This window comes from Equus asinus, chromosome 5 (assembly GCF_041296235.1).
Source record: "Equus asinus isolate D_3611 breed Donkey chromosome 5, EquAss-T2T_v2, whole genome shotgun sequence".
Taxonomy (NCBI): Eukaryota; Metazoa; Chordata; class Mammalia; order Perissodactyla; family Equidae; genus Equus; species Equus asinus.
Window position 1 is genome coordinate 21,485,134 of NC_091794.1, and position 26,836 is coordinate 21,511,969.

At 45.9% G+C, this 26,836-nt stretch overlaps 1 protein-coding gene across 1 annotated transcript in view; it reads right to left on the reverse strand.

The window, feature by feature from the left end:
- Positions 1–26,309, reverse strand: part of FSTL1 (follistatin like 1) — a 53,987-nt gene extending 27,678 nt beyond the window's left edge. Inside the window, exons 1-2 of the mRNA XM_014829566.3 lie at positions 26,124–26,309; positions 25,927–25,983 (exon numbers count right to left, since the gene is read on the reverse strand). Coding sequence (XP_014685052.2) covers positions 25,927–25,983; positions 26,124–26,126 — 60 coding nt within the window. The 5' untranslated portion in view covers positions 26,127–26,309. The remainder of the gene's footprint in view (positions 1–25,926; positions 25,984–26,123) is intronic.
- Positions 26,310–26,836: the final 527 nt, after the last annotated feature.

The window sequence follows — 26,836 nt, forward strand, 5'->3', positions numbered from 1 at the left end:
GTTTCCTGTCAGTCTGCCTAAAGAGTGCTTTCCGTAAGTCCCCATGTTTCACAATTTCACCCTTCGGTTTCTTCAGAACACCTGGATGGAGCCTTTTAAGCCAAACCACTTCGCCCTGGATGAGTCTGCTAAGTTTGAGCATGGTGTTCATCTTCTGTTTTCCAACCATCTTCCTAAGACTTGTTTACTTTAAAGGACAAAGTGGAGGGTACGGATGGTCCTCCAGTCTTCTTTGGTCCAAGGCAAGTACTTTAAACCCATCAGAAAGCATATTTGATGAATGCCTCTAAGAACAAAACAAGAGTGATAACAGCCAGTGACCAGCAGGGTGCAGGCTGGGTGGCATATGCTCTAGAGGAGTATAGGATGTGGCCTCTGCCTTCACAACAGTTTCTAAGCCAGTCAGGGCGATGAAACTAACACACACAGATGAGGCAGTCCCAGAGTACATGGGGCTGGCTCCAGGTGATGGGGCTTCATGGGCGAGATGAGACTTGAGCTGAGCCCTGAAGAATGGTGGGATCTGGATGGAAAACCTGCAGGTTTCTGAGCAGGAGGGTCTTAGGAACAGTTTGGCAGTGGTACATGGGAAGAAATAGGTGAGGAGGAATTGGGGGCACAAGGAAACCAGCTGGAAAGAGTCTGGGGTGATGAGAGTCACATGGATACAGAGAAAGGAAGAAATCCAAGAGAAATTTCTAAAGAATGAGGAGATCCGGCAACATACTGGATAGAGGAGAAGAAGGAGAGAATCAAGAGAGCTGCCAAGATCTTTGGCTTTGAGGGCCTGGAAGGTTGCTGGTATGTCTGTCTGAGATGGAGCCCTGGGAAGCAGCCAAGTGAGGGAGGGGCAGGCCATGATGAGTCAGTTATGGACATAAGTCTAAGGGGACAGTAAAACATCCCACTGACAGTTGAAACTAAAGGACTAGAGATGCACATCTGGACATCATGCATGTAGGAGTGAGAAATGGGGCTAGAGAACAAATGAGCTGAGGAGGAAAGGGTGGGAATGGAGGGCTGGGGGTGGCTGAGGAGAGGAAGGCATGGATGAGCAGGAATGAGAACAGGCTGCCAGCAGCCCACATGGGGTCTTTGTGCAAATCAGAAAAGGTGCCTTCCCCTCCGGGCAGATGCAACACTGGGCCAGGTTATAGGACTTGGCAAGCAGAGTGCAGGTTGGATTTCAGCCCACCTCACCTCCTCGTGCAGTGAACAGCCTGCACAACTATATGAGGCTTCTGAAGGCAAAGCAGCCAAGAAAGGAGAGTAAGTGCATTCAGAAAACTGGTAGCAAAACCAGGAAGTCTAGAGAGCTCCAAGAAATGGATGATGAATGTCACTGTATGAGAAATGATTTGGCAAATATTGGGATGAAACAGCCAAAAAAAAGAGAAGCTTTTAAACCTCTGCTGAAACTTGAACAGTAACCCAGAGGGCAGACTAGGCAGAGGCAGTGAGGTCCTACGTAAAGAGAACTAAGGCAGGAACCTGGAGACATGCCCTGGACATCGCCCTGCCTCTAACATACTGCAGGACTTCGAGCAAGGTGCTTGACCTCTCTGGGCCTCAGTTTCCCCATCTATAAAATAAAAGCATTATAGATGATGCCCAAACCCCTTAAATGGCTGGAATTCTCTTAACTAGAAAGCACAGGAATTTAAAGTTTGACATTCAGGAATATCTGAAACAGTAATCTCCCAAAGAAGCTAACCAAAATGCCCAAACTGAAGAGATTGGGTACATATAGACCCTCCTGAGGGTGTTTCAGGGTTTTTGCTGGGCTTTGCTGGGGGAATTAAAGTTGGCTTTCATAGTCAAAGGATTTTCATCAGCAATGCCTTTTCATTCCCTCCTGGATCACAGCAGAGGAAATCAGGAGAGCGGTAACCGGACCCCAGTTGAGTGGCCTGATTTCACTCTTAGTTAACTGGTTGGAACTCTCTGCTCCCCTAGAATGCCATTAATAACGTTTTTATTCTGTTTGTGTTTGCCTTGCAAGAAAAAAAGGGAAGAAAAGAAGAGAGCGAATGGCTAAAGGAAATTCACATGAGATTCACAATTCTTCATTCCTGCCAAGAACCTGTCACTGAAGTATGTCTGGGACTGCCAGGGCTCACATTTACTCAGCATTCATGCTCTAATTATTTCCACATGTAGTTCAAGGAAAATGGTTGATTAAAAGTTTAAAAAAAAAAAAAATCCACACACCTAAATCCCAATACCCTCAACTAAAGAGAAGAGGCAGCTTTAAGGCAGCTGTGGAAGCGTTCTGAGAACCAGTTTCAGAAGAGTCCGTGCAGGGCCTGCCACATCGACACCAACAGCCCTGCACACTCCCGGCACTCCATCCTGAGCAGGCCAACCCTCCACCTCCCCAAGCCTCTCAAGGCCTGAATCAAATAGGATTCACATTCTTTTGACTTCTGAGTGGAATGTAGGATTTATTCCCCTGCTTTAATGGAAGGCTGAAGAGGTATGGATACAGGCTAAGAGCTACAAGTTCTCCTCTCCACCCCTTTTGCCCTGAGCACTACTGAATTAAGGTAGCTCCTGATTTCATGTACCTACCAGGGAAGGAATCCACCATGGCAGAGAACTTGGGTACCTTCTCTGAGCTGGGAAATATTCCCCCATCACATCTGTAGCTCCTTTCCATTATCCTAATGTGCACATGGCTCCCTCTAACCCTGAAAATTAAGCCACCGCCCTCCAAGGTGGTTCACACGACCTGGCACTGATGCCTGACACTGTCATCTACTTGGCCACATTAAACAAGGTCTTTGGCACGTGGCTCAGTCCTCTTTCTCCCTCCTGGGTGACCTCATTGTTTATGTGGCCTCAAGATTCTTGGCTTTCTCACCTCCAGGAACCCTCACTTCTCAGGTCCTCTGGCTACAGGGAGCTTCAGGAGGTGTCTGTGAGTAGAGCAGGTAGCCACAGCAGACTAAACTAAGGGGCCAAGGGCTGCTGAGGGTCTACACTTTGAAATGAGAACACATTACCCTTTGAAAATGTTAACACCATGAGATATTGTGAGATGCTTCTCTAATCTTCAGATGAGCAGAGAATGTCCCACAAGACCAGCTGAAAAAATAATGTCACCATCTGGGAAGTCTGATTTATTGTCTGGATTGCACAAATTCCTCCTGTCCTTCAAGTCTTAGCTCAAGTTACACCACTCCATCCTCAGGGACCTTCTTTGGATTGGTATGAATTCCTCCTTCCTTCTCTGATCTTTCATTCCTCTTTGTATGAATTCATTTTGATCACTTTTTAAAAATTTGAATTGATTATGCAGATTTGTCTTCCTAGCTGAACTATAGGTTCCTCGAGGACAAGGATTACGTTTTAAAGTTCTTCCATAGGTCCTAGCATAGTACCCTGTACCACTCAATCAACCTTCATCGAAAGCATAAAAGGGCGACAGAACCACACTGTCCTGAGGACTTGGAGTAGGGCAGAAAGACAACCCCGGTGCCAACTCCTCTCCTGGGGCTGCCCCTTTCCAGGACCAGTCTTTTTGGGGAAGCAGTCTAAAGACCCCACACTCCTCCATCAGGCCATAAATATTCAGCCTGGAATTTCACTAATTAGAGATTGTTTTAGACCCACAGACAGACATTGGTGTATGTGTGTGTTGGTGAGGTGGACAGGAGAGCGATGGGGGACTGAAATGGCTTCCAGTCATTTTCTTTGTTCATAACAATGTATAAGCTAGCTGACATGCTGAGGGAAGGAGAATTTGGTGGCGGGAAAGAGGGTGGAAGATGAGGTAATGTGGGAACGTGAGGTACCTCAGAGGAAGGCAAAATTGGGTGAGACTTCAGAGTATAGGGTGGGGGCGGCAAAGAGCAGCCTGGCACCTTGCTGGCCTATACAAGGGAGAAGCAGAGAGGAAGAGAACAAGTAAGAAGAGGCCAAGAGAAATTGTAAAAATAGCTTTATTATCCAAGGCAGCTGTTTTGTGTTAACTTTTCTCAGGAACCCCAGCCCCTACATTGCCCTATGAGGCAGAAGAGAGGTAAGTTGATCAGTCTCCCTAAACCAGAAAAAGAAGCTTCTTGCTTTGTTCTACCCCTCCCCAGCCTTAGAATATTCCAGGGGTCTCCACCTATTCCCCTCTGGCTCATCCTGAGGCTGACCTTGCTGTGGGCTGGAAGATAATTGAAACATCGAGCTGCCAGGGAAGAGCAAAGACTTAGCTGTGCCCAAGTGGTTTATTTCCCCTGGCGCTTGGACACCTTAAAAGAACTGTGATGTCCAACCAAGAGCTGAGACCACTTGACGGAATGGAGGGGGCAAAGTGGGGGGCACTGCAGGGAGGTTAGGGTTGACTGCAACAGAATGGAGCAGAGACATCCAGAGACCCAGCACAGCAGCACAGCATGAATCTCCACTTTAAAAACTCGGACAAAGCCCTGGGAAGCTTTGGGGCAGTGTAGCTGCAAAGCAGCTGTCAAGTCTCCAGCATCCTGGCAATTATTCTCCAGCCCAAGGAATGCAGAAGGGGTTAAAACCCAGCAAGCAACTCTGGGCTAAATGAAGTCTCCATATGTGTGGCTCGGTATGGTTCTAGGAGAAGCAGACAGATGTAATTAGAAGTTCTCAGACACTATGTTGCCATGGCAACTGCTGGCCGGAAGAAAAGTGGGGGGAAACCTGGAGTCCGAGAAATACAGTCTTCCAAGGAAACGCCAGAGGCAGGTGGTGTTCATCACCCTCAGGCTCTACGGGCAGGGCTCATTCCTCCAGCGTGCCCACTCCCAGACTCTTGAGGACCCTCCCCACCCAATTCCTCCTCATCCCTGCTTCCTACTCCCCAGATATACACCCCCTGGAGCAATTATAAATGCAAATGAAGGGCTCCCTTCAGCTGGCATCCAAAAAAGTCGATTCCTAGAGGAGAGTTTGTACAGGTGATAATGTCCTCTGGGGAGCTCTCTGGATCTGAGTCTGAGGACGAGTGAGGGAAGCTGCAAGCTTAAATTACGTATGACTATGGAGCCCAGCTCCTCAAGAGGGGAGATGCTGGACGGGTGCTGCAGGACAGGGAGGGGTATGAGCTGGAGTGGGGGAATATCTGCTCAGAGTAGGGCAACTGGATATTTTATCAGCCAAACTGGGACATTTTTGAGAGTAAAAGGGGACCTCATAAATTGACATACTTGGTCAACAGGAACAAACTGTGACTCACGGTCACCTTTATTCTTAGGCAGCCCAAGGGAGAAATGCTCATTTTTATTTTACAGTGTTGGAATGAGCCCCCAGGAACCCAGCTATAGATTCTGGGACTCGATTTTCCTAGGAATCCCAAACTAGGAAAGATGAGAAACCCAAGAAAGTACTCCTCTGGATGCGGACTGCCTCTTGGAGCTTCAGTCTCCCTGGACTCAACTGCCACATGAGGATGTTCCTGGGGTTCTGTTGCTGCAAAGCTGGGGAAACTGGGCGGGTGGGACAACTTTTGCTTCAAAATCTTGGTCATTATAAATCCTTCCAACTGCTTTTCTAAAGATGGCATCATTCATTTCATGCATTGTTGCCAAAGGCAGATGGTTCTCTATGAATTTACGGCAATAATGTGGTCAATGGAGTGGGATCATTCTACAGCAGCAAGACCTAATAAATCTCCCCCTGAAGAGGGGAGGTTTCCAGAGGTGCATTCTTACACATTCCTTAACAACACAATGAAAAACAGTGGCTCAGGGAGCCTGTAGTCACAAAACCCAGGGAAAGGTCAAACTCTCCCAGGGAACCAGCAGAAATGACTGTATTTTAGGCATAATATAGGCAGCCTAGAAATTACGGTCATGTGGTTCAGCCACAAGCTCAGTTACAAAATTGTAGGATGTTTAAAGGGTAAGGCCCACCCAGGGTGCATGCCCTAGTATTTTCTCAGAACTCTGGAAATCACAGCCATTTGGTAGGAGTTCCTGGCAGTTACTTGGTAACCATGGCTGGTGGTGGCCCTCTTCTCTCAGCCCTGGCTCAAGGGTGGGAGTCAATGGGGCCAGCGTGCCTTATTTACCTGCACCTAAACCCAGACAGTCCTGAAAAGTGGGGTGCAAATCTCTAAGCTTAATGTGGAGCTTCCCTAAGATTTTTGGGTGGCAATGAGGGGCTCCTTACGACCTGTAACCATCAATGAACAGCATTGCTCTCTGCTGGGCACATGTGTCAGGAAGTTCTGGCACCTCCTGCAGGTCCCCTAGATTTTAATCGTCCAGTCTAGAGGAATGTTAACCTTTCTGGAACAAATTAAGAACTAGATAAAATCAGTCCCTTTGAAAAAAGCAACACTCTAAACACAAATTAATCTGCATTTCCTTATCACTGTCCATCGCAGAACTGGACAAAACCTATTTCCATGCAAGTAAGCAATACATGGGCAATCGAGCAGCAAAACAGCAAACATTGTGCCAGGTGCTAGGGACTCAAGGAAGGACAAAGCTCAGTCCACGTCCCTAAGTTCAGATGAGGAGAGGGGGCAGAAACACATGGGATTTTAAATAACAGAACAACACAATCTAATAAGAGATAGCTCAAGACAATGTGCGGCTAAGTGAAACGTATGGTTAAAAGTGACAAATGTCTAGAGCAGAGCTGTCCAATAGAAATATATCCATCTCACAGATGATTTAAAAGTGTCTAGTGGCCACTTTAAAAACGCTGACATTTTAAAAAGTCAAGAGAAACAGATAAAATTATTTTAATAATTTGTTTTATTTAAGCCAATATATCAAAAATGCTGCCATTTCAGTATGTAATCAATACGATTAATGAAATATTTTATATGCTTTTTTTTCCATATTAAGTCTTTGAAATCTGGAGTGTATTCTACACGCACAGTGCATCTTCACTGGACTAACCACATTTCAAGTGCTCAATAGCCACTTATGGCTGGTAGCTTTTCCTACTGAACAGCACAGCTCTACACAGTAAGTTTGAGCTCTGACATATTACTGATGAATCGAGGAGGAAAGCTTAGGTAGAAAGAGTAAGACTTTCTTTAACTTGGAATGTTTTAGAAGTGCTGTACATAATTGAAGTCAACAGATATTATCTGAACACATGGGTAGGGCAGCATGCTGGACGGCATCTGGGACCAAGATACCGAGGTAATGAACACCCAGTCCTTTGAAAACGGGCAGGCGTCATGGGTGCTTCAGCCTAATTCTGGCTCTGCTTTCAATGCCTGTGGACAAGTCTGTTCACCCTTCCAGTCTCCTCTCTAAGGAAAACAAAATGTTCGCCACCTCCTGTCTTTAGGATTTGTATAACGTATCTCATGAAATAATGATAAGGGGCTAATTAAACTACATATATTGAGCCTGCTCTTAACTATTTAAATACACTTTTTTTTTTTTTTGCATAAAAGTCCGTGGATAAATTTGGCAATGAAGTGGATACTTCTCAAACATTTTTTTTCATTTTCTTGGCTTGACTGCTATATTCTGTTGCCGCCAGCTTTCAATAATATTACAAACAGCCCCCCACACACACTTTTAGTGCCTTGAGATTGAAGTCAATGAAAACATGTACATTCTATTCTTCTTAGACATTCCTGCCTTGCATTCTTTCCTTGGAACAGTTGGGAAGTCACAGCTGGGGAGAAGGAACTGTAAAACCTACTTGTGCGGGCCAATCAGGCCTTAGCTGACAGGAGACCCACCAATGCAGGACTGCCAGGTATTCTGCGCCATTGTAGACAAACTCCCTATTTTTGCAGAGATTAAAATCCTGGGAGACCCTAAAGCTGTACCAACAATGCACAAAGACCTCCTTTTCTGTTCTTTTTGTATTCCCCCAAGGACTGCCTCAGAAACTCTACACAAAATCCTACTAGCTTAGTTGCTACAGATAGATTATCATTTGCGGTAAAAACACTCCCAAGTATTATGTAGCAGTAGTTCTCAAAGCTCTGTTCTCCTTCATTTTTAACTGACTAAACACTGGAGAAATGCCACATGTTGAAGTGCTTTTGGTTTCCCTCACTCCACTGAAAAGTGGAGCAAGAAGCTATGGAAGTCAGGAAAACTGGTGGAAGGGTGAACTGTAAGAGTTTTACAGAAGTAAGACTGAGGGTAAGTGGGGGTGGTCTGCTCCCCAGGACTCCACCCACGGCTGATCTCTGTGCCTTTGGTGGAACTTTCTCCAGAATAAAAGACTTCTCTGAGATCTAATGTCTAAGTCCAGAGACATTGTTTTTCCCATACTGGGGACATCACAGTTGCCATTCAAATGAAACAGGAGAGAGGGCAAGAGCAGAAAGGATCCCAAAAAGTGAAGGTCTCAGCAAATGGTGAGGTCAGAAGACAAAGTGACCAGAGGCTTTGGGGCAAAGAAATAACAGAATTTAATGCTTTATTTTACAGTCCCTTGGGACATTAGCTTACTCTGAAATGATGCCCAGTTAAATTAGAATTGCTGATCATGGAAGGAAAAAATAAAAATATTTACTATTCACCCAGCCTCTGCTTAAATTCCAGCTTCACCTGGAGCTGAGAGCATCAGCGTCCAGGGGTCAGACTGAGCAAGCCCAGCATTACTACCACGTCCAAGGTTAAGCAAAGTGTTGACGGAAAAGTGCTGTCAACCACCTTCCCAGGTGCATAACACACTTAGAGAATCCAGCACAGAGATGGTTGGGGTACAAAGATTATAGGCAAGATACCGTGCATCTTCTCATATTGCATATGAGATATTTGGGTTCGTTAATTAATCCATTTGGCCAGTGGATTAATTCAAGAAATATTCACTGGGCATCTCACTAAGCTCAGTTCTAGATGCTGGGGATTCACTGGTGTATGGGACAGAGGAGGGCTCTGTCCTGAAGGAGCACATATTCTAGAGGAAGGACAGAGAATAAACACCAACAACAAGATCATTTCAGATTGTGGTCAATACTTAGAAGACTATAGAGGATGTCTGACGGAGAGATCTGGGACAGAGAGCACCACTTAGATCGAGTCATTAGGGAACGCTCTCTTGAGCTGAGCCCTGAAGGATGAGAGGAGCAGTTCAGGCAGAGAGAAGAAAAGTGCAAAGGTTCTGAAGAAGGGTGCAATTTGTTATGTTTCTGGAACAAAAGAAAGTCAGTGTGGCTGTGACACAGGGTCCAAAAGGGAGAGCAGTGAGAGGTAAGCTGAGAAAAGCAGGCAAGGGCTGGAGCATGAAGGACCTTGTAGGCGCTGATAAGATATTTCGATTTTATTCTTAATGACAAAGGGGCCGCTGGAGGGTTTTACGTGGGAGAGTGACATGATCAGATACCTGTCTTAGGAAGATTATTCAGGCTGCTGTGTAGAGAAGCAGATGGAGACAGGCAAGAAGGAAAAGGGGGAGAGCATCTAGGATGCTACTGCAATAGTCCAGGCACAAAATGAAGGTGGCTTGGATGAGGTGGTGGCGATGGAGACAGAGAACAGTCCATGAAGAGGTGATATATCCTGACAGTAGAGTTGACAGGACTTGCTGATGGACTGGGTTTGGATAGGGAATGTGAAAAAGTAAAAAGAAGATTTTTGGGTATTTCAAAATTCCTGGACAATCAAAAAATCCAGCCAGTTTTAGGTAGGCAGGGACATGGCCATGCCCACGGTCCAGTCTGGAGTCACTCCCAGAAGGATATTCTCTCAAACTGGCCCTGGAGTCCAGATGAGTCCCATGCCTTACCAATGAAACGGAATTAGTTTAGGAAGTGAGTTCAGCAAGCCCACTAAGACCTGGGGTCAGATGTAAATAGACTCTACTTACAGAAATCTGCCTGGAATTGACCAATGTTTCCAAACTGTTTCATGGAACACTAGCCTTGAAATATTTATGGTATGTTTTAAAATGCTGTTCTGTGGTGAAAGGTCTGGGAAACATTGCTTATAATACTTTCCTCCTAGGGGCTGGCCCAGTGGTGCAGTGGTTAAGTGCGCACATTCCATTTCGGCAGACCGGGGTTTGCTGGTTCGGATCCTGGGTGCAGACATGGCACCGCTTGGCATGCCATGCTGTGGTAGGTATTCCACATATAAAGTAGAGGAAGATGGGCATGGATGTTAGCTCAGGGCCAGTCTTCCTCAGTAAAAAGAGGAGGATTGACAGCAGTTAGCTCAGGGCTAATCTTCCTCAAAAAAAAAAAAACAAACAAAAACCTTTCCTCCTAGAGAGGAAAATAAATAATGCATATGAATATTGCAAGGCTCTGAAAAGTCTTGCAACTAAAAAGCCATCTGCCTAGCACATATATTAACATCACTCAACACGGAGTTTGAGAAACCAAGGTCTGGGCTCTGTCTGTCTTTCCCTGTAGTTTTACTCTCCCGGGGAATTCAGGCAAAAGCAACAAGAAGCATAGCAGCTCCTATTTATTGAGCACTTACTTTGTGTAAGGTACTTCCTATCATTATTTCCCTTGGTGAACACACTCTACACAGGCACCATGTTAATTTACAACTTTCACATTATCATTTGCTCTTGGGAGTTTTGCTTACAGACCATGCATTTACTGAGCAAAAACAGTTACGTATCTTTTCAGATCAAATCTATCAGCAGCGTTCACTCACAGTATTTCCTCAGGAAGCATTTAAGACCAGACGTTCTCCACTTTATCGCCCTGCCTTCATTTCCTTACTGCACTACAGCCAACGGTGAGGGGCTCCCACCCCATCACTGCCTCCTTCCTCTTCCCGCGGTCGTCCTCACCCCTATTTTCCCTCTTCCTGTTTACTCCATCCATTCCTAAACAAGAACTGTTTGGGGACAGTTCACATGCTTCCAAGACCCTTGGGCTTCGAATCCCTAATTTTTGTCTCTCCCTCAAAGAGAATGTCATGGTTTTCTGAATATGGCTGTTTTCACATCAAAAGCCACAGACCGGTAATCTAGAGCCCATAATAGCCCTCAGCTATCTGGGAACCACACACACACACACTCACTTCACCAACCTAGGCAGAGGGGACTTTTTCCTGGAGTTAAACAACAGGTCACTGGGGAATGAGGTCTTTACAGTCCTGGCCACCGTAACATAAGTAATTATGGTCACGAAATGACAATGCCATTTTATACTGGGCAAAATAATGACAGCATTAGCTAGAAAAATAACGCAATCACCAACTGAAATATAGCCTCTGGGAAGGAGCCCAGCTTGCTCCCTAATCCACTAGCAACTCGGTGAAGCAACCTAAGAGGGAAATGAAGAGCCCTCTGTTTGATCAAAAGTGTAAAGGGAATTCAGAGGGAAAAACGCAATTACCTAAGAGGAAAATGACCAACACAGTGGGGTTAATAATCCTCAAGCACTGGTTGTTGTTACAGGATTTCATATTACCTTCGTGGTTCATTTTAGTTTAAAAACAGAGAGTACCTATATAGGGGGTGTCACAAATACAAAAATTCCAACTCTCATAGTTTCTTATTATTATCCAGGTTATATTACACTTTTTTTGTAGAAAATAAGGAAAAACACAGACTCTTTTCCAGTTGTAGTTCTCAGAGAGAAAGTGATTAACTTTGTAAGTGTCCTTCAAACAAAATGGCCCAGAAGTAGCTTAAGAAATTTTATTAAGAAATAAGTCTGCACTAAGTACTGAATTTATTATACCCAACACTAAGGAAAGACTTGAATGTCTGGCCTCTACTCAAAACACTTCCCGATCTCACTCTCCCTTCTTGTCCCACACCCCAAAAAAGCAAATTGAGAAACCCCAAATGAACTCACACCTGAAGTGGCTGTCCTTGTGTTGGGGTTTTCTTTGATCATTAGCCAGCCCTCGGTGCCACGCAGAAAATTACTGTTCTGTTGAACACGATGCAGACACCAATTAATGCATAAAGTAAAAGGCTTTACCCTTAAAATAAATAGTTAAACCAGGAAGTCTGCTTCCCTGCATGTGGCTGTTGGCAAGGCCAAGGCCACACAGGATAAGAAAGGAAAGGAAATAGAAAATGCCAAGCACAGAAGACTAGAGGAGGTGGGGGAACAGAGCATGAATGGACATAATCCTGAAAGATTCTTAGGAGTCTGAGGGGAAGCCAGGTGAATGTCCCACTTCTGATGTAGACCTCAGCCTGCCCCCAATTAACTGTCGCAACGTAATTAGAGCATATAGTGAAGACCCAAGGATGAGGATGCCCTTGAAGAAGTGAAGCTGAGCATTCTGGACATTTGTAAATTCTGCCTCCATTCCAAAACAGGTTTTGTGAGCTGGCCAGGGCCACCCAGAAGCTACACCTGGGCATTCCTGATGGAGACCCTGACAGTGAAGGACATTCAGGTATGTCTGAGTCTGTGCTCAGTGTGGGCACCAGAATTCTGCTTCAGTAGCTTTTAGCTGCTCTAACAGGAATTCCATATGTATCCATTTTGTACTAAAGTTTAGATGAGTTAGGTATCCTTGTCAGAGTCACCAAGAATTTCTCTGGACCATCTTTGAGCTCTCCATCCATTTTATTTTTCTCTGCTGCAAATGTTATGCCACAAATGTGGGTCCTTCCCTATAAGGGAAACTACGCTCAGCCTAATTCTGACAGAGCTAGTGGGACATGGTAACCACGGGATTTGAGAGGAAACACATCTCTCTCATTTTAGGACTGAGATGGGGAATGAATGAATGAATGAATAACACATATTGATTAAGCTGATGTTCATTAACAAGCAAACTTCACAGCGACAAAAATAAGCACTGATCTATTTGCCTGGGCTCAGAAAGGGATCAGGACAGTAGACCAGAAGTCAAATACTAAACTGAATTAAACAAAACAGTGAAATTAAGGGAAACTGAATTACAGTCATCCCTCAGCATCTGCAGGCGGACTGGTTTCCAAATCCTCATGGATACAAAACTTAAGGATCCTCAAGTCGCTCTTATAAAATGGTGCAGTATCTGCATTTAACCTACATCCGACATCCCATATACTTTAAGCATCCGTAGATTACTTATAAGATCGAATACAATGTAAATAGTATGTAAATAGTTGTTATGCTGTATTGTTTAGGGATTAATGACAAGAAAAAGTGTGCATCTCCATGTTTGGTACAGACACACTGTGGTAGGCCTTTTGATCTACAGTTGGTAGAACCTGTGCCTACAGAACGTATGTGCTTCTCTTCATCAGTCTCCACAGGAATTGGTTGTTGTGAGAGAAGTGTATTTGAGCTATAGGTAGATGGTCATGTTCTCCAAATAGTGAAATTTAAGTCAATTCAGTAGTGTCAATTAAGTAGTGAAATTTATCTGTGTGTCTCGGTCTATAGTCTACCCTAGAGCACAGCCAATTTTAACTCAATTCTCGTTTTACAAGTAGCCTTATTAGGAAAGCACATACAACATTGGGCTGGCCCCCCATTCAGGACCAACAGTCAGCACAACTTAATATTCTAGGCTTATCCGGTGGGATGCGGGAACTGGAGTGCAGTGAAGGTACCAAGCTTTAAGCAGGACTAAAACATCTGCATTGGCCTCTGTTTCCTCACTGAGTTCACCCTCGCAAGTCACTTCACTTGATTTAACCGCTGAGGTCAAGGTGGAAGAACAGTGCCCCCAGCTGTAACATGAGCCCTGCACTGACTTAGAGAGAAGGGCATGGGACCAGGCAGGGACTTCATCAATATGTGCTCAGGAAACGCAGGATCCTGGTCATGGGTGAGGCAACATGGGGAGAAGGCAAGAAGGGCTCCAGAAAGCAAACCTAGAGTGTGCCACATCTTCAGACAACTATTTCTGTAAGCCATTTTAATACTGCATCATTATTTTTAATGAAAATTTATTATTATTTTTAATGATAATGTGAATATTTACAAAGGTCAGAAGAAAGTTTGTTTTTGTTTTTTTAAATAAGTTCAATAGAAGCTCAAGTTACACACTTTGGAATTTGGGGTTTTCTTTTTTTCTTTTTAAAGCGTCCTTGCTCAACCCCAAGGGGACCCAGCATCCTTCATTTCCTGTCCAGTGTTGTTGAGCAGCTGGTTTCTAAAGTGGAAAAATCAGGTGTTTGAGATTCCTGGGCATGAAGACCGTTTGGGTGCCACGTGCTGTACTGTTTATATTGCACTCAATACTTGCAGGAGCAAGTAAGGGACATAAAATGCCTCCTGCTTTTATTCATTCTCTTTTCCCATTCCTGGGCCAGCTTCTCTTTAAAACTGTTCCTGCCCAGGCCGTCAATTAAGACAAGACCTATCCACTATCCTAACTCCATTAGGTAGAATATTTGACAATTCAACCTAAAATGTCTGCCTCCTTCTAGAGGGATGGGATTTCAGAGCTGGGTTTAGAGCTCGCCTGCTCTGACCCTCATCATTTGCAGATGAGGTGTCCAGTGACCTGCCCAAGGTCACACCACAGTGGAAGGCAGTAATGAGGCTCATGGCCTGGGTGCCACTGTCTGTCCCGGGTTATCTGCTCCAGCCCATCTCTGGCCAACAAATGGAGGCTTGTTGGAAGCCAGCTGCCATCAGGGATCTCTATAAACTCAGCCCCAGCTTCTGCCGGCACTGTGGGTGTTTTCTCAACTGTGAACCTCTCAAGACGGCTGAACCCTGACAATCTCATAGATTCACTCACCTGCTTCTTATGTGTGTGGCTCACATCAGTGCCACTGAGACAGTTTAAGGCAGACTAAGAAAACTGGGGAAATGAGCGAGGAGAGGCAACCCAAGCCAGAGCTGCAGAACTGCGCAGATTGTGCTGGAAGGCGCAGTGCCAAGCAGACACTGTCTAGACGCTAACCGGCCTCTCCAGAGGGGGGTGTAGGGAGGCGGAGCGAGCCCGGAAAGCCTGCTTGCTTTTTGTTCAGCTAAGGCAAACACATGACACCACCTCTGACAGGCTCCAGGCTGGGAGTTCACTCCAAGACATTTCTTCCTCGGGGCTGGAATTCAGCTGTGGGCTGAGGGAAGTTGTGCTAATCCAGGAATCAGAGGGAAGCTAGGAATGCTGTACTTAATTCCTCGGGAATCATAGCTCCCAAACTAGACTGAGTTGGGCAACAGCCAAAAGAAGCACATTTGTGGGTGCAAAAGAATAGATTTTTAAAATTTTCATTGTATCATCTTAGCTAATCCATGAAGAAAATTCACAAAAATACAAAACTAACTTTTGATAGAGGTCTATTGTAAAAATTTTATAAGACTCTGAACGACATCAATTTATAAAATGTATAGATGGAGAAATGGCAACCTGAGTCCAATTAGCATCATATATCTAAGAGAAAATGTTGGGTTTGAGGAGCTTTACACATCCGTTAGAGAAAAGACACCCTTTCCTCTGGATGGACAGACAAGCCCATGCTAGGGCACACAGCCTGGTAAACAGAGTGCAGGATGCAGTCAGCCCCATTTGCCTCTTAGCCAGCCACATTTGTGCAGTGGACAGACTAAACAACCATACCCAGCAACTCTTTTTTTTTTTTCCCCAAGGAAGATTAGCCCTGAGCTAACTACTGCCAGCCTTCCTCTTTTTTGCTGAGGAAGCCTGGCCCTGAGCTAACATCCGTGCCCATCTCCCTCTACTTTATATGTGGGACGCCTACCACAGAATGGTGTGCCAAGCGATGCCATGTCCACACCCGGGATCCGAACCGGCAAACCCTGGGCCACTGAGAAGTGGAACGTGTGCACTTAACAGCTGCGCCACCAGGCCGGCCCCCCACAGCAACTCTTACAGCTATCTTGCCATTTGGTCTTATTCAGTGTGGAAGAGTTGTGAATACATCTGCAGGACAAAGAAACTGCCTTAAAACATCTTCTGAGGCACTGCCTATGCTGCAAGTGCTCTGATGGAACCACTACCCTTCAGAGCGGGTCAGAGACGCAGCTGTACCTGAACCAAACCAAGACCATGCCGCTGTCGATGTGGCCAGAATGACCAGGCCTGAAGTCGCTCCAGGCACTTATAGCTGGTATGGTGGGAAGAGTTCAATGACAGGGCCTATGCACGGTTTTCTTTTTTGTGTCCCTGTTACCTAGCAAAAATGTCTTTGCTTTGTTTTCAAAGTCACGTTCAGAAATAAGCCTGAGCGGACCTTGAGCACACTTGAACCCAGAGCATTTGCCTTGAGAGTTGAAGTCCTGGGTTTGAATCTTGGCTTTACTACTTACTAGGTGGCTGATTTGGGGTAACTAACCGAATTCTCTGAGCCGCAGTTTCTTCACTGATAAAATGACGATTATAAGAACTGCATTATCGAGTTCGGAGAATGAAATAAGATGAGGCTCTTTTCCTCTCCTCTGGCCCATTGTCTGGCTCCCCACCACTCATTTTTCAGGGCTCGGCTTGTGGGGTGCTCCCTCTTGGAGGCCTTCCCAGACCCGCCAGTGCTGGGTCAGGTTCTCAGGCCTGTCCTCGCACTTTCCACACTGGGTCACTCTGAGCCCGTGTCCCCGTCTGCCTCCTCCACTGCAAACTCCTTGGGGACAAGGTCTGCATTTTAGTCACCAGCACTAACTCAGTGCCTGAGCGAGAACGGGTTTGTGGTGCTCTTTACTTTCCTTTCTTGAGTTTCCTGTGAGCAATTTCCCTTTGTCCCAGATGGGTGAGGCAAAATAATGCCTCCACACTGTGCAGCTTTCTCGCTGCATAAAATGTGAAGCTGGTGGTCTGTGGATGATCTGGCAGCTCCCCATCCAGCCAAACACTCCAGAATGACCTCTTTGTAATGGCGGAGGAGGAAGATGAGAAAGAAAAGGAGAGACAAGAAGGGAGAGGGGAAAAACAAAGAAGAGAGCAAAGAGCCACATAAGGAGCAACAGAGACTGGGCTCCCAGGCCTGGGCATCAGTGGCCACGTGGGGCTGCAGTCAGGGCTGGCTGCCAGACACAGCAGCGCCCAGCAGAGAACCCAGGGTTTGTGTGCAAAACACCCAAAGGGTTGCCTTGGTTTCCAAAGGGACAATCCCAGCCGGATCCAGGAATCCTTCCTATCCTGTCTTTGAGAGGAGGTATTTATTATTCAAACAATGAAAGCAAAGGCTTCTATTCCTTTGCCTCATTCTATTTTCCAAACCCCAAGTTTAGAATTCGTGGCCCAGTAACAGGCAGGCTGCAGGGACTACAGCAAGAATATATGAAAATGACCAGCCCAGAAAAAAATCCAAGATATCTGGTGGCCACCTCCATCTGTAAGAAGGAGGGACTCAGGAGACAAAAACCGAATGTGGAAACATTCCAGAGGAGTTTTGTTACCTCTCTTCTGTGCCTCTTCTCTTCTTCCCTCGCCAGCTTGCTCTCTCGTTCATCATGTCTTTAGGGAGGAAGCTGTGCTGGACGGCACAGCCCACTGCTGAGCACAGGAGGCACTCAGCGAGGGCTTCACTCTCTTCCTGGAGGAATGAGAGGGTTGTGGCTCCACAGAGGAAATGCTGTCTAGAAGTCTGACGGCAAGATTGGCTCAGTAGAAGCAAGGGTTCTGATATGAATTCTGGGCATCAAAGCATCCACTGAAATAAATAATCCTAGTTGTCTTTTAAGAAGAAAGTGAGTCTTAATCTCAGGAGAGAGTCAGAGGTGAGCAGAGTTCTGCAAGCCATGAGCACACACCCCATGGCTTTTAGAGCTCTTCCAATAGAGACACTACAGGAATGACCACAATAGCTAACACTTACTGCCCTCCATGTACCAAGACACTCTGCTAATTGCTTTATAGATGAGGAAACAGGCCCAGAGAGGTTAGGCAACTTCCCCAAGATCGCAGGGCTAATCAGCGCAGTGCGAGGATTTAAACTCAGGTAATCTAGCTTCAAGGCCTGAGCGCTCGCCCATCACGCTCTACTTCCTCTCAAGGATCAATCTGTAAACAGAATAACACCTGAGCCAGCACGCAGGCTGTACAAAGACAGACAGGCCTAGTGAATGTCCACGTGTAAACTGAGAATTCTCTTGTTGAAGTCATTACGGAGTCAAAAACATCCTTTGCCAGTGCCTAGTAGGGACCGGTGGAAGGATGTCCTCTCTTGCAGGTGTTTGTTTTTGGTGTCGACTATGTGCCATGAGTAGAAGAAACCTTTTCCATTCTCTAAGTGGACAGAAAGGCAGAAAGACAGCCAGTATTCCCACTTGACAGATGAGCAAAAAGAGCTCAGGGAGGTTCAGTAACTTGCTCAAGGCCTCACAGCAAGACAAGGTCAGAATTCAAACCTGGTCCGCCACCCGAAAGCCCCGCTCCTAACTGAAGCTGCAAGTTAGAGATATTACGTGACTTCAAAAAGGTGACAGGAGGTAGAAAGTGGCAGGGCAGGACTTCTATGTCAAGACTCTTATTCTTCTACAATGTCCTTAATAATGAGAAGGTTCTGTGACAGGGTCTGTGTAAAAGACAAGGCTTGGAAACACCCAGAGACGAGAACGAGAGAGGGAAAGGTGCAAGAAGCTCACTGGAAGGCTTGAGGGACATGAAACTGGGAAATGAGAAAAGAGCACCAGCACCCCAGGAACAGACACAATCTCAGATGTGTGCCACACAAAAGCTGCCGCCTACTGGACAGACCGGTCAAGTGGACAAGGTGGACAGGCTGACACGGCCCCAGAGGCTCAAGAGCAGCCTCTCAAACTCCAAGAAGGCATCCATCCCATGGCCACATTTCAGGGTTTTCTGAACCAGCAGCAAGAGGTGAGGAAGGGGGTGGTAATTTCTGCAAAGGCCATGGATCTGGCCCCTGGCAGCCAGGTCCCTCTGAGCTGTACTGTAGCTATGGTGGCAGCAGCCCCTTCAGAACAGGGACCTATAGGGAACTGCCTTTTAGTTCCACACTATTCTGTAGCAGCATATGTGCAAAGTGACGAACGTGATGTCTGGCACTTCTGCAGATCAATAAATTACACTCATTTTCTATTATTAAAGGATAAAACGAAAGACTGGCAGGAAAAAGACAAATTCTGCCTCAGACACAAGGATTTTAAATCTTGACCACACTAACAAGTAAAGACAAAGAGACATTTTCCCTACATCCATTCAAGCAAATATCCCACAACACATGCATGTATAAATCTGGGCCTAAAACATGTCACGGCTTTTGCCATGTGTCACATGCCTGGTTTTGGCAACAGCTTAGTCACAAATAGTGTCTGGGATTATTCAGGGAACATTTTAAAGGTCATAAACTCAGACTTAATCCTGGGAAGAGCTTATTGGTGATGGCTTCCAAATGAGCATATAAAAAGTCTGGGAAGAGATTACATGGAAATCCTCTAACCACAGCAGAAAATGCAGATTTATAGGATATATTTTGTACTCCAATTACCCAAAAAGCTTTCTATTAGCAGGTTACTGCCAGACGGCTGCTAATGCAGAAGCTGTTATCTATGACAGCAGCAGCTCTCAGAGCCTTAGCAAGAGCAACCGTTTGTTCCATCAGAACAGCCAAGAAAATTCTCGTTATCATACTTTTGTTGATGGTCAACATTAGAGGGTTTGGCTTACTTGAAGGTGTTCGAACTCATCTAAAGAAGTGAGAAGACTGGCCCAGGAACAAAGAGTTTTTTCTTGACATTTTCATCCATTTGCTACCTTAGTCCTATCACCTATTACCCCATGTTGTCTTTGTTTCACATAGTCCCAAACTCTGCCTTTGAATCACCTTAATTTTGGCTAAAGATATACCAATGTTTGTCAAATTGGATTGAATTTTCTGACAAGAATGGCAAATATCTTGTGTCTCACAGACAGACTTATTGCTAGTGCTTCTCTAGAACATTGCTGAGAAAGATTTTCAAACCTCCTCCAGGCTCAGAAGGAAAATATTCTACGAGTGATTACCAATGTCTGTCATGGGTAAAGGAGAGGGTAGTGGTGACATGCATGCTATGTTTGTGCCATCTCTGGAGGCCATTTATCTCATGATGTTGGGAGGTACTTACTTTTATTCCCTACAGTGTCTACTAGGTGCATCACTTACACCTGTTCACCGATTTTGATAATTTCTCTGAAAGGAGGGAGGAAGAGCTCGTTTATCTTTAGGTGGTGGAATTATGGGTAATTTTATTCCTTGCTCTAGTCTTTTCTATATTCTCTAATCTTTTTATGAGCATATTTTATTTTCATATTTTATCAGAAAATAACACATTAACTTTTATACTTAAAGATAGCATATATTAGGAGGGTAAATTCCTCTTGAAAAAGGAGAGAGGTCACAGGAATCTTCATAATGGATTTTAAGACATTTTGTTATACTTCTCCAAAAATTTTTACACAGCTGTGAGCATAAGGCATTGGCAGGGGGTGGGGATGGTGTTCTGTTTTTAAATTAAATCATAATCATTTGCCAGAGCTTTCAAAATTTATGTAAACATAACTTTTAGTGGCTGCTACATATTGTAACATATGTAACATGTTATGCTACATAACATATTTCTGTTAACTCCTAACTCTTCTCCTGTTGTTGGATATGTAGTAGGTTTTAAGTTTTTAGCTATCATAAATATTAAATGCATCTTATGTAGAGTCTCTTTAAAAGTAATAATGACCAGGGCAAAGTGGTCAAATAGCATTATTTGAGTTTCTTTCCTTGATTGAGTTTCTCAGCATAGATTATACTGAGCCCTGGAATATTCTCTGCAAACAGTCAAGTCAGCTCCCTGAAAGCTGATCCAAAGTTTGCTAAAATGGATTCAGGTCAATATAGATTGTATTTAACTGTGTTTGCTATGTGTCCTTGTAGCTACAAGAAAAACAATTTTACACTGCAAGCACTGTTAACTACAAGCTAAACACTTAATATCCAAATTGCAAGTCTCATATGGAGAGGATTAATTTACCTTTTCGTTAATAATTAAAGGTTTATTATTGTTAAAACATGAATTAAAAGCTTGCCAAGCATTACTAGGGCCAGACTTCAAAGGATTGAACTAATTAAATGATGATGATCCTTGAGTGGTGAAATGTAACCTTGATCATATCTACTCCTCACCTTTTTCATTGTAACTGTTTCCACACACCCTGAGTTCACAGCCTCCTCTCCGCACCAACTCCCTCAGTCTTGACTGAGTGGGTGGTGGCTACATGGGTGTATCCATATGTAAAAGTTCATCAAGCTATACATTAAAGATGTGTGTACTGTACTAATGTAAAAGAACTTTAAAAATCAATATGTTGATGTAAAAAAAAAGCAATAATAATTGTAAAGATACTTGTTCATCACGTAGTTATAATAATATACATTATAGCTGCCAGAGTTTAAAAGCACCTGGCCCACCATTACATTGTAAGCAACCTGAGGGCAGAGACAGGTCTTACACTTCATCCATGACTCTGCCTTGTGTGTAGGGCATGCTCAGCCGGCAGCAGGGAATATTGCCTGATTGGCATCATGAAGGGAAGGCTCCTACCATTACTACTTGCTCCTGGACAAAGTGCCCCGCAACAAAGTCCCAGGCACCAGAAGACAGCACCTTAGAGAAAAGCAAGAATTTGACTTGCAGGACATTAATCACCTGGCTTACAAAATGAACCCATCTAAGTGTAAGGGGCTTTTCAATCCTATCATATCTGGTGTCATTAAGCTAATACTATTTGTGGCTGCTAGAAATTTTCTGTCTGGATGTCCAGTTATTTGAAGAGGAGTAGGAAAAAGACACAGTGACATTCTCAATTTTCCATGTGTGACTACTGATATTTACAGCTCATCCTTTCCTTTCTCCATTCTCCTGGAAACACGTCTTTCTGCCTCGCTGATTTTAAAGACTTAATTTTCTTCTTTGGGACATTACATCCACTGCAGCCTATGCCCCCGATCTTCTCTACCTCACAGGTCCTCCCCAACTAGCTCCTCTGAGCCTGGGAACTGACTTTTGCTTTCCATCACCCAATGCAGAGACTTCTATGGGAACTGTAACATGTCCCCCCTCTTCTAAAGACATTTTCAATGGCCAGGGCCACAATTTTCAGGGCACTTGCCCATCTGTTTTGGCTACTCAGCAGAGTATCTGCTGTTTTCACATCTCAGTTTCCAGCGATGGTCTTTAGAATCACAGCAAGCAGTTTATTTGCCAAAGGGTAAACAAACAAGAGATTATTTTAGTGGTTAATGTACAAGATGGATATTAAAACCCTAATTTTGCTGCAGCTCCAAGAAGCAGTCAGCGGATGTGGGTCAGACCCTCAGCCTGCCTGAATCTACCATTGGAATAATTCCAGAGAGTACAGAGGAGATCCCACATCAGCCAATAAAACCCTTCGTGGCTGATTAACTGTATGTTGATAACAGGGTGTAAATGAGGTTAAGGAATCTGGCTTCAGAGGGACAATGCCCTAATAATCTTGTCTATTGTTACTGTCCTTGTTACTATTACCTTAAATGATGCACTCAGTTCGTGGGTCAAGCATTGCCTTACTGAAATGAGTGTTCTGATTTGTGTGAATCACTCCCCTGTACATGTGATTATCATGATGAACTTATAGAGCCAGAATGCTGGGGATCAGAGCGCTTGGACACCTGCCAAGGCTGTCTTTGGGAAGCAGTTGGCCCACAGGGTCCCCTCCAGTCTGCCATGTAGAAGGGACTGAGCCTACTGAGGCTCAAGGGCACATGCCCTAGCACCTGGCTTCTCAACCTTTCCCAGCCCCCACCATCCACACCTCTCGGGGAACTGCAGTAATTCTCAATGGGAGCGAAATTGGTGAGGGCGAGTGAGCAGGGCCACATAGCCCCCTCCCAGAAGAATGGAGAAAAGGGGTAGCTGTGTGATTGTTAACTGAAGCTCTCCCTCTGCTGCTGGCACACCTCCCATTCCTCATCCATACCAGACACTAAGATATGCTCATCAAGAGACACGTGCCACACCCCTCAACACCCCCTTTCCAGCACAGACTCTAAAGAGTGCATGAGTGCGAGCTCAGGTGGATGGGGCAGAATTTTGATGGAGGCTGCCTGAAGGAATACAATGGTGATAGAGTATTAAGACCAAGAGAAAGTAAGAAAGAAAGGGAGCAATCAAAAAGCAACCCTGAGGTGCCAGTAAGAGATCATGGAAAATACTCAAAATATGACACTTTCCTTAATGAGATTTGTTAATAGTTTCTTGACTCTAACCAAACAGGATTTAAAGCTTGGCATTAGGGGCTGGCCCCGTGGCCAAGTGGTTAAGTTTGCTGGCTCTGCTTTGGCAGCCTGGGGTTTTGCTGGTTCGGATCCTGGGTGCAGACATAGCACCACTCATCAGGCCATTCTGAGACGGCATCCCACATAGCACAACCAGAGGTACTCACAACTAGAATATACGACTATGTACCGGGGGGCTTTGGGAAGAAGAAGAAGGAAAAAAGAACAATTGGCAACAGATGTTAGCTCAGGTGCCAATCTTTAAAAAAAAAAAAAAGCTTGGCATTAATAATGATGACAACCACCCTTTCCCAAGCTTGGGATACCTCTGATTCTGGATGTCTACTACTCCAAAGGCTTCGCTTCTTCAAATATCAACATGATGTGTCAGGCGATCATATTTTTTAAAAAATTTGTTGAATTGAATCTTTGTGTTTGTATTAAACCAAAAGGCACCAAGAAAACTCAGTTTCTTTTCTAAATTTCATTTCTAAAAAGTTCAACCATATTTGTACAATGTTAGCCCTAAAGTCTACAGAAGTGGATTCATGTCAATAAAGACTATAAATATCATTATTTGGCTTTGTTTTCTATATGTTGTTATAGCTAACAAGGAAAAAAATTTTGACTGCAAGCACTATTAACTATTAACAGGATAAAATGTTTAAAATAATATCCACATTGCTAAGGTTAATTTACCTTTTCATTAATAATTAAAGGTATATTATTATTAAAACATGGATTAAAATTTTGCCAAATGTTACTAGAGCCAGACACCAAGAGACTGGACTGATTAAAAGATAACCCTTAATAACCTGGAGTCATAAAATATAACTAGCTCATAGCTACTCCTCACTCCTCTTTTCTGAGTTTATAGCCTCTTTTCTGCACCAACTCCCTCAGTTTTCATGCCTCAGCACTTCCTGATTTTGCCTCTTTCCCTGTGGATTTTGCCTGAGAATTCTGTGAGAGGACTTTCTGCTCTTCCACCTCAAGCAGGAAACTGCTGCTGGGGGAACTTCCTATGAGAGCTCTGCTTCTCCCTGCAATGCACTGGGGGGAGGGGGTGTATGCAGGCTGCCTAGTATAGTGAGATCCTGGACCTTGGGCCACGCAGCCTTGTGGTGAGTGAACCAACAGCCTCCTCACACCTCATCTGTATTTGCATTCCAGTTTCCAGCGATTTCACACTGGCTGGCAATTCCTAAGCCCGCTGTAAAACCAACCAGGGGTTCGCCTCATCCATCATTGGCCTGCGGCTGCCTTTTGAGGACCACAGCAGGGAGGGCCGGGTGTTCCTCAGCCAGGGCTAAATCAGCCCATGAAAGAGAGATCCTCCCTCAGATCCAAACCCTGGAAAACAAAACGCCTGAGAAGCAGACCCGGAGTTCAAGATGGGCTCCAAAGGCGGAGGGAGCTGGGTTCAGATGCTCCTTCAGAACTATGACCTTGAGCAGCTTCCCTGATCCCCCTAAACCTGATTCCTCCTCTGTAAAATGGGGATAACAAAACCTACCCTACAAGGTTCAGGAAGCTTTAAAAGAAATGCTGCATGCAGCCCGGCATCTGCTATATAAGCAGTGCCTGGCAAATACATGGTCCTCCTGTGGGGTGGTGGTGAAGAGGCCGGGGTGTGACACCGGAGTGCCTTGGATTCAAGTTCTACTCCTACCATTGAACAGCTCAGGGCAGTGGATAAATCTGTAATCTCTCTCAGTTTCCCCATCACTAAAATGGGGTTTATTATAACACAAAGCAGATATCCAGTAGGTGTTTCTTTATTTCATTGTGAGCAAAAACAGCTCGTGTTTCCAGCTCAACCAAAGACATAGTACTGAATTAGATGAGAGTTCATGATAAGGTGTATTTTCTTAAAATCAAAAAGAGCTTGATTGCTTTTATGATTTTTCTAGGCAGAGTCAAGCTGAGATGCTAAGGGTGAGGCTAAGCTGCAATACCAAGAAAAAAATTCAAAGAGGGGGAATAACCACCCACCAGGGAGCTATTTCTTTTGTAATGTACATTCCATTTCTTCTCCCTCATGCTTTTTAATTCCTTCCACATTTCCTGCCATAATTATCAAATGTTTGGTTTCTGACCTCACTTTTCTGGAGACTGGAGCACAGGGAATTTAGAATTGTTTATTTTCTAGCCATAAACCTTTGAGTTAATGGAGGGGCTTTTGAGGGAAGGGTTTGTTGGTTTGTTTGTACTGTCTCAGGAAGGTCACTGGAGTTGAAAAGAAAACATTACCAAAAAAGCGCTGAAACACTGTGACTGGAAACGCGGAGCCCCCAAGGGCAGAGGAAGGGATGTCTCACACTTGCGCAACGCTACTTTAAGGGAAAAATAGAGATTTTAAAAGGTCATGACATGGCCCTGATAATAACACAAAATCCGAGGACATTATACAAAGAAAGAACCCCAAATTTCAGCGAATCATAATCTTTCATAAAAGAGAAAAAACTGTATTCCGCCCTAAAAAAGAAAAGAATCCCGTGGGGTTTTTTCCCCCCAGGAAACAGACTCGGAAGGGAAAAGTCCGCAACTATTCTCAGTTTCCTCTGAAGTGAAGGAAAGAACTCAAGGCGCCTTTTTGAACTCGGCTGCTGCTCTTGTCGCCGCCCCCGTCGCGATGGGCCCGCTCGTCCTCTCCCCTCCCCGCTCTCCCTCCATATTAGCCGCGGTGCGGCTCCGCTTACGGCCCAAACTACTTTTCCCGATTTTGAGGTTTAAGTTTCCCAAGTAGCGTTTCTGCTCGGAGCGCCCCCCTCACCCCCCCTATGCAAACTCCCGGTCCCACCCGGGAGAGCATCCCCAGGACGAACGCGCCGCCCGCCTGACGCGCAGACCCAAGTGGCCCCGGAGCCCGAGTTCGGACCTCCGCAGCCGCTCGCCTACCTCGGCGTGGACCCAGGCGACGGCCACCAGCGCGAGCGCGAGCCAGCGTGTCCACATCTGCGGAAGAGAGAAGAGCGAGACTGAAGGCACCGGGCCCCGCGCCGACCCCAGAAACTTCTTCGGGTCCCGCAGGCTCGTCCCCTCCGCCCGGCCACCCCGGGCCGCCCTCGGCTCCGCGCCGCGCACCCCGCTCTCACCATGGTCCCGTCCCGGTCTCCGGAGGGCGCGGGGCAGGGCGGCTGCAGCGAGCTCTAGGGGACGGTGGGAGCTCCGCTGATCGCCAGCCTCGGAGGAAATCCGACCTGCGCTCCCCGCCCCTTAAGACCCCTCCTTCCCCGACTGCCTGCCCCCCAGCTCCTCCCCATTCTCCTCCCCCTTCTGCTGCAGCGGGCCCCGCGGCTCCGGGCTCCGCTGCTTCCTCCCCGCCCCTCGCTCCGGGGAGCCCGCGGGCGTCCTGGCGCCGCCCGAACCCCTCTCCTCGCCGGGCCCCTAGCCGAGCACCCCTCAGACCCCAGGACGTGGAGGCAGAGGCAGAGAGGGGGGTGTCCGGGGAGATGCTGCAACAAAGGCGGAGGGGGTGTGTTCGGGGGGGAGAGGCCGAAACCCCACCCCCGGGAGGGGCCGCCGGCTTGCAGCGGCTCGGGCGGGCTGCGGGCGCCGGCTGCGGCGGTGGCCAGGTGGGCGGTGCTGCCGGGGCCCCCGGCCCGGTGTGGGGCGGGAACCTGGAGGAAAAGGCGCCCTGCGGCCTGGGGAGCCGGAGCCGCCCCCCATGGCTGATAGAGAGAGGGCCGGAGGCACAGAGGGACCCCCACAGGCTGGGGTCCAGGGCGCCACTGCAGCCAGAGTGCGAGGAAGTGGGCGCAAGGCCCAGAGGCCTGGCCAGCGTGGGGAAAGCTGCTTTGAGTTCAAC